This window comes from Lygodium microphyllum, chromosome 3, assembly GCF_053477565.2.
Source record: "Lygodium microphyllum isolate KBCC chromosome 3, Lygodium_microphyllum_v1.1.10, whole genome shotgun sequence".
Taxonomy (NCBI): Eukaryota; Viridiplantae; Streptophyta; class Polypodiopsida; order Schizaeales; family Lygodiaceae; genus Lygodium; species Lygodium microphyllum.
The window spans coordinates 146092945-146101544 of record NC_141137.1 but is presented as its reverse complement, the minus strand read 5'-3'; the positions used below and the strand labels follow the sequence as shown (position 1 = coordinate 146101544).

Sequence of the window (8600 nt, the reverse complement as noted above, 5' to 3'; positions counted from 1 at the left end):
ATTCAAGGTGAAATTACAATTCATTTAGTTTTATTCTCACTCCCCCAATGAAACAATAGGTTATGATGCATAATTGGACCTTTTTCTAGTTAAAAGTTTCCCTAAGAACTCTTATCTCTTTTCATAAGATGTCACAATATTTGCTATTCTCCAATAGCAACAAGGGAGGTGAAAGAATGGAGTATTTCCATTGAATTCAATGTTAATGGAAATTCAAAAAAAAATTGAATTAGAAATGGTTTGAGAGAATAGGCTTGCAAGCTTTCCATTGGTAGTTTCTGTGGGATGAAAGGTGTCCCAAAAGACATAATCTTCTCGATCAGAGCATGGAGTGAAGATAGGGAGGCAAGGTATCAAACCCTTGAATCTTCCACCACCACAACATGCTTCAACGCCAAATCTAAACCCTAAAGAAGATCAACACACATACTTAATTGGTTGTTTAATATATTCACACACATTAGAAGTATGCATTCATTTGTAAATGTGATCCACATTGAAAGAATATTTGAGTTGTAACTACGTTGAGATGAAAATCTCTTTGTAAATGAAGAAAAATATGGCTTACCATATTGTTGTGGGTTGCTACGGTATTGAAAGATTGGTGTAAAGCTCTCTACATAGATATAGTTTGCTCTTGGTAATTGTGCATTGAGTTGTGCCAAGAGGGATTTTAGGCCTTCATTAAATCCCAAAGCTAGATTGTTTTCGTACTCTAAGCACTCCCCATTCTTGCTCTTTCTAGCTAATTGTGATGGTATGCACCCAATGGGACCAATTGAAGCCACGGCAATGTTTCTTGCACCAAGCTTGTATAATGCCTATGAAAGTTGACAACATAAAACATTGAAATCCAATAGCAACTTGACTTCAACCATTACACCAAAGATGAAAGCCATTTGATTAGGGATAAAATTGTCTTGTTGGGCGCATATTAAACAAGCCTATGAGGTAGGATCTTTTGGTGTTTGAATGAACATTTGAATATGCTTTTAGCTGTTTGTGAGTTATAATCAACCTTGACAAAAGTTTCTTAGGTTCAAAGCACCTTTTCATTTTTTTTCTTCTAGACTTATAGTGCTCATCTCTAAGTTATGTGCTTGATTAAATTTATTTGAAAGAGTTTAAGTCCAACCTGAAGTTGTGAGGAGAACTTGTTGAGCAAGATCTCTTGGAATTGTTGGATTGTGTATTGAGATGTTGGAGAGATTCGCAACAAGTAGTTATTTACATAGTCATTGCCTCCTATAGTAGTGGAGATGAATGATCTAGCAATCAAGTCTTGGGCATTACTCATGCCAAGTAGTTGTTGTATCTCTTGTATATTGTTGGCGAACCATGTTATTTGGGTATCCATGTCAACTCTTCCAATCTGAGAATTTTAGATAAAGAAACTGCATCATAACAATTTGTTTGAAAAATTGTTCTAATGAATCTAACGGATCAGCACTTAGTCAATTGTGGAAATTCCATATGAGAAAGATAAAGTAAGTAACAAAAGGAGCTTATGTATGCAATAACATAGCTCACATATAAGAAGGGACATGAAGGGAAGAGAGCACACTTACAAAGTTAAATCCAGTGCTTTTTAATATGCCTGCTGCTGATGAAGCATAGCTCACACCTTTGAGCAAGGTTGTGCCCCTCGTGGTTGGGGCAAGGTAAGGTGGTGGAAAAGGGAGGGACAAGATCTCAGCTATGTTTCATGGGGATGTAAGAGCTCTCTCTCTCTCTCTCTCTCTCTCTCTCTCTCTCTCTCTCTCTCTCTCTCTCTCTCTCTCTCTCTCTCTCTCTCTCTCTCTCTCTCTCTCTCTCTCAAGTTTAGACTAATTTTCAAAATTTTCAATATGATTCCCACATTGTGAATTACAAATGCCTCATGATGTTCTACTAGGGAGGGATCGGATACCTAGCTAGGTATGATTGGGGGCAAGGGGTGCTAGTCAAGGGACCTTCAAAGTAGAAGCTTATGATGTTGAATACTATAATGAAAAACAAGGGAAAAGAGCCGAAATATCTCCCCAACAAAAAAAAAAAAAACACACACACACACTCTCTCTCTCTCTCTAAAGAGTGCAAATTAATGTATGAACATATTTACATCAGGCCTTCATGCCAACCAAGCCATTCAGCCGAAATATCTCCCCGACAAAAAAAAACACACACACACACACATTCTCTCTCTCTCTCACTCTAAATAGTGCAAATTAATGTATGGACATATTTACATCATGCCTTCATGCCAACCAAGCTGAATGGCAACAACTCACATGAAGCCAAACTTCAAAGGCTATGAGAAGAAAACACGCTGCGTGCGCGCGTTCAGACACACGCACACTCTCTTTCGTACTTGAATGTTAAGACAAACCCAATAATTAGGAGATAATTAGGGAGCATCAGGGCAAATACCGACGAAGTCCGGGACGATCTTGCCGTTGCAGAAGCGGCCGGTGGGGCGACCACCCGGGAAGTCGATGCCGTAAGGGGGGTTGTTGGCCCTGGCGAGCGTCACGATGTAGTTGTTGTTCCCCACGTCCACCAGCGAGTCCCCAAACACAAAATAAGCACTGAAATTGAAAGCCCGCGGGGCTGCCACCTTCACGTCACCACCCCCACTCCCCTCAATATTCTTATGATCATCATCCATTGACGTGCTGCCTATCCTATCATGAGCAGCCTTGCTGTGCCTCCCTGCGCTATCAGCGGCCGATTCATTAATGGACGGCTTATCCTGCAGCTGCTGTACCGCTAGTAGTCCCAGTACATTACAACTGCAACTCCATATGATCAGGACCATTATATTCATTCCGAGCGTTCTTATTAAGGACGGGCGAGTAAGGTTTCTCGCCACGATGACGTCGAACTACTCAGACCTTGTTCGATAATTAGCTGCCTGCTTGCAGCTCACCTCAGTTCAGCTTCTTTTATGCCCTCTCTCTCTCTCTCGCTCTCTCTCTCTCATTATCGGATCATCACACTGATCTCTACCCATCCCGTAGCGCCTAAATGCAAGGCCCCTCCTCCTCCTTCTCCTCCTCCTCCTCCTCCTCTCTCTCTCTCTCTCTCTCTCTCTCTCTATGTAAGGCCGCGCGGACCCCTCCCCATTAATGCCACCTCTCGCCTCTCACCCACTGGTGACTGCAGGGATGCAGGCAGTAGGCACCAGGCTTGTTCCTTATTCGAACTCTTAATTGGCTACACCTCCTGGCACAGACCGTACAATTTACCTTGAGATCAATGATCCTTCAATCATGGCTGCCACATGCTTAGCTCCTGCCTCTAGAATTTAGAAGGGAATGAGCCCTCAATCTTATCATAAAGAAGTCGCCACATGTTGCTTTTTAGTCCCTTTGCTTCATCTTTGGAAGCTATCAGTATAATAGTAGCTGCTTCGAGGGGCTGTTGTCGACCCCTACAAAGGACGAATTGGCATACATAGTCATTCAAATGTAAGCGGGCCACATAAGACGAGTCACGACCGAAGGTTGTGTCAACCTTCCTTTTTGCATCATTAGGCTACATGCATTTAATTATAAGGGGGCACAAAAATAAACCGAAGGTCGTGCGAATTTTCCTTTTTGCATCGTTATTGCAGAAAAGGAGGCCCCTCACTAATAAGCCTAGAGAAGAAGAACGAGCTCTCTCTCGTGATTTCACTAAACTCCTAAGAGAGGTTGGGGGCATTATATTCAGTAAAACTTCTTTCACAAGCACTTTCGTGAAAATGAAGCTTCATAATGATGGCACGCCGCACCACCCCTCTTCTCAATGGCATGAATTGGTGGGGTGGTGTCATCCTTGCATACATTCAACCCAAACATGCAAAACGCCTTTTGCTCTTTCCCAATCTAGAGCTTAATGGTATCCTCTAGATGGTTGTTAGATTATTAGGGTCAAAAACATTAAAAATAATTACGATTGAGTAAATCTTGAATTGAGAAAAGAGTGAAATATCACACTATATCAAGATGTTCTTCCTAATTGTTTCATGTGGGTCTTTGAAGTTTGGGTTTTGTGCTCTCTTGCTTTTCTCTTCACCCAAAAGAGATATAAGCTAATGGCAAGCCCTGCTTGTTGATGGATTGTTTAGCCTCTTGTGAAGTGTCCAATTAAAGGTGAAGATTGAGTGGAAGCAAAGACATCTTCTTATTGTGGCCTATTAAAGGAGTTGGTGGATGATAAGGATTCAAAGGAGAAGTTAAATTCTCAAGTGGATGCATCTTTAGCAGCAAAACTTGACGTGGCTCACTTTAAAGTTTGAATCATTATTGAGAAAGCCATGGAAAGTTATTTGAAGAGTCTAAGGTGTCTCCTATTAGCTACATTTTTCCTTCTACTCCAATATTTCCTATCAAGGACAAGGAGTATTTGAGGGTGTCAGATATTTATAAGCTCTTCAATTTGAGAGAAGATTATCATTTAACAATTATTGCAGAGGCTTGTGCTATTGCTAATGGGGTACTTGACGTTGAAAATGAGTGTAAGGAGAAATAAATTAAATTGGATATCCAAACATCAAATGTAAAGTTTATTGATGCATTTGATGCTTTCTCTCTTTTTCTAAGAAAAGAAAAACAAAAGCTAGTCATATATAGCATTATGTTATAAATACAATGGCTTTTTCAATATTTTTATTAATCTATTTTGTTACTTTAAAACTTTGAAGTTGTTTTTTGAAAACCACTTGATCACAAGAGCATTTCTTTTTGTAACTCCTTTACCATGTCTTATGCTTTGAAAGAATGGTGTATGTGTGCTAGTATGATTTTTCCATGTCTTATCTATAGTATGTTGCCAAGGGCCCTTGCTCTTCCACAAAAGACCACGAATATGAAGAATGCGCTACATAACAAAAAATATAACAATTAATGTGTGTTATTTTTATTTAAACATGCAATAAATGTCTTACTAACTATATGTGATGTCTATTTCCCCCGCGCTCCTCCTTGGTTGCATGAATGAGATTTGTAATTGAACCTTTGTACTCTTCTAGATATGTATTTGATGCCTTCTATTTCCTATGTATTTTTAGAAAGATATCAACGTTCCTTCAAACCTCCATTCTAAGGGTTACAACTTGTTGTATAACGGCCATATTTGTTTAAAATCTCACATAACTCTTGCAACAATCCTACTTTGCATTCACCTATTTTTCTCTATGATTTTCTAAGAAACATTTGTCTTTTGAACATCCCACAAAAACACCTACTAAGATATCCCTCTTATTTTCCCTAAAATTGTTGAATCTTGTCTCAAGCAAACTTGACCCCCATGGTGGAAACCCATCTTTAAGAGTACTACCTCACATTTTTCAATGCACTTGTGTAACAAAGATATTGGCTTAATTGTATATTTATAATCAACAATGGCCTAAGAAATTTATTTATTATTTAATATGTAAGAGGAATTGGAAGAATGGGATCACATATTGTCTTTTGTAATCCTAAAGTTTCTCAAATCTACAAATTCTCTAATTAGGATTCATTTTTTTCTTACTTGATGCAAAATACTCTAGTTTTTTAAATCCCATATTTTCCATGTAATAAAGATAAGGATCTTTGTCATTGGCTTTTTTACATATACCAAACATTTGATAGTCTAAATCAATACCCATAGCCCATTCCATATTGCAACTATCAACTCCATCAACTTTCAATATTTCTCCAATACTCTAAGGCTTAATGACATCAAGAATATTGGTATGGGAGAATAATCATTTTTGGATTTGATCATTCTCAATGAATACTTGAGCTACACCAATCCACCAAATCTCCATCTCAAAATGAATGTATGCTTTGATTCTTCTCCCCTACCATTATTGTACTTGAAAGCTATTAGGATCGGATCCGACACTGGCTATAGGGCACTAGCCAAGCCTCTACTACACACAACCAAACCACCCCTCACGGCCTTGCGGCCAAGAGCGTCTAAGGGGTAAACCACCCTAACCTCTAATGTAGAACTTCACATTTGTATGGATTGCAATCCAATAGATAACCCTTCCCACACTCCTCAAAGGGAGTCCCCACACATATTGATGTAATACATCACATAAGCATAGACAAAGGGAGTGCCCCCCTCGGCTGATTGACATGGCTCCACTACGACTCTCCTACACCTTGGGGATTGGCCCCAAGATGCATCGTTCATACATAGAACACATACGAAACATGATCCACTCTTTTAATCGATTGATCCAAGAGATGAAATATATTCCTCACTGCACACTTCCCAAAGGAAACAAACCACTAACCCTACAGTAGCTTAGGATACCTCACCTCCTCAATGTAGGTCATTGTTCATGAAAACAATTGTTGTGCATCCAAGATGATACCATATGTTACGTGCAATGCTATTGTGTATGATTTATAGTGCTCAAACAATTTTCCTTATTGACAACCAACATTGTGAAGGTGCATAAACATTTCTTTTCATGCCTTTACTCTAAACGAGATTGATGTGTTGCCTAGGGTGGCTAGTACCAAGCATGCTCGTGCTACTGGACCCTCTTAATTTTAAACCACACTTGTCCTGTATGTCATGCATTTAAAAAAATCAAAATTCAACATATTATCAGCCCTTAGCACCACCTTTCTCTGTATTGCTTAAGGTTCTACATTTGGTGTGTGGTAGTAGGCTTTGAGAAAATTTTTAGTGTATTTTTTCTTCATAAAAGCAATGCATATCCACTTTAACATAGAGATAGGGTTGAATTGACACTAAAACTCATGTCTCAACCTTATCATACATTCACAAACACAAATATTATTTTTTTCTATTTTCGGATGCAAAAACCTTTTTTATTATTTTTTCCTATTTATTGATTGATAAATATCAAAATTTTCTAATTTACTAATTTGGACTAATTGATCTTGCTGAGAATTATTTTTCTATCACATTCCATACCATACTACCACTATACGCACAACAAAACCCCAAAACCACATGATTTTTCTTAAAATCGCAATGTTGTGTGTTTATAAAAAAATTATTAGATGATTGATTTTACTTGATTTCTTTAAGATATCTAATCAATAATAGAATTGAAAACCAAATACAACCATTTTCGACCATTTGCAATCAGAATTTATCATAAAACAATTAGATTTACGACTTACTCATGGAACCGCACTTTATATTGTATGCATCTCCCAATTGCAACCTCTTTGACACTTCCCAACAGCCATTGATAATACTTCCAACCTAAATCTATGCTCCTTCATACTCCAACATTATCCCACAATCAAAATCTCTCATCTCAACCCACCCCCTTTTCTCATAGAATGAAGCATGGAAATACACAACAAGAGAAGAGAGGAGAGAGGAGAGAGAAGAGAGAAGAGAGAAAGACTGAAAACCAACATTTTGATTCCTTGCATGATAATCTGCATGTTTGAAGCCCTTGATGAGTAGATCAAAGATGTGCCATCATTCCTTAATGATCCTCAGCTTTTGGGACGCAAAAAAATTTACACCCCCTCCCTACCTGTCGAGCATATTTTGCATGTTTTTTTTTAAGTTTCATTTTATCTCATTCATTTATAAAATATCCAACTCATGTTCCTCATGTTCATACTACAAACGAAGTGGATTTTTTCATTTTGGAGAGACAAACGGACTCGGATTCGTGATCTGACTAGACAGGTGATCTCCTAGCATCAACATCTATAAATCTAGCCTCTGTCATGCACTTTTTGACTCCCAAATCACATAGTTGCTTTAGAGTGCCAAAACCTTGCAGGGATTAAATGGGAGGTAAAACAGTCACGATGAACAAACTGAGACTTGCATTGTGTTCCTAGCATCGAACTCTATCTAGGACAACTCCAACTCATCAATCCATAACCATTTCATTTTTCATGAAATATTGATCTTTTATGCATCTCGGGTCACTTTTTCACTTCAAAAAAGAGCTCTAAATATGTGCTCTCATTTGGTGACCATGGGTTAGGGTGATTCAGTCCGTTGTCGAATCCCACGAACTGATCTGTACAAATAACAACCATAAAAAGCATCAAGCTTCCACAAAATAGAATACTCAATAAAGCAAAAGAATAGCTCTCACCCTACCCCTTGACAGAATCAAGGTATGAAAATCCTCAAGGGATAGGCCTAGCATAACCTGACAGAAATCCAAAGCAAGTCACTAACCCACTACTCCAACAGAGACTAGCTAAAAAGGACTATCAAAGAAGTAATCCTAGGTTGTGGCCTAAACTACCTATCTAACTTAGGACAACTAGACCAAGAACTCCTACTAGACGAGGACTCCTATTTCCTAGTCATCATAAATTTTCTTTTAACACATTTTTCTATCAAGGTTTCCACACTTGAGTGTGTAAAAAGGAGGGAGTTGAGTGTAGTGACCCAAGGAGAACAAGCCATCGGCCTCAGGTCTTGACTTGGTACCCAAGAACCTACCAAGCTCTTGCAAAGTGACACTTCAATCTTTTTCTTGTGCGCACTTTTATTTTCACTCCAACCTTCCTAAATATTTATTTTCCAGCTAGATGCCATCCCTAGAAAGACAAGGCATTGGCACTAGGTTTGACTTGTCCCCAAGAACCTACCAAGCCTTCGTAAGGCGATGATCAATTGCT

General features: G+C 38.6%; 1 protein-coding gene across 1 annotated transcript; it reads right to left on the bottom strand.

The window, feature by feature from the left end:
- Positions 1 to 213: 213 nt before the first annotated feature.
- Positions 214 to 2918, bottom strand: LOC148039001 (GDSL esterase/lipase 7-like). The gene is made up of 5 exons (XM_087675305.1): positions 2410 to 2918; positions 1569 to 1696; positions 1136 to 1372; positions 569 to 821; positions 214 to 407 (listed from the first exon to the last, which is right to left on the bottom strand). Exons 1-5 carry the CDS (start codon positions 2804 to 2806, stop codon positions 214 to 216), a joined length of 1209 nt encoding a protein of 402 aa, XP_087531431.1. The 5' UTR covers positions 2807 to 2918.
- Positions 2919 to 8600: the final 5682 nt, after the last annotated feature.

Bases quoted from the DNA above. Each gene is read 5' to 3' on its own strand.
- LOC148039001 (XM_087675305.1), bottom strand. From the start codon at position 2,806: ATGAATATAATGGTCCTGATCATATGGAGTTGCAGTTGTAATGTACTG. The intron at 1,697-2,409 runs GTATTTGCCCTG...CATGAAACATAG, and splicing joins GATCGTCCCGGACTTCGTCG to CTGAGATCTTGTCCCTCCCT. The intron at 1,373-1,568 runs GTAAGTGTGCTC...TAAAATTCTCAG, and splicing joins AAAGCACTGGATTTAACTTT to ATTGGAAGAGTTGACATGGA.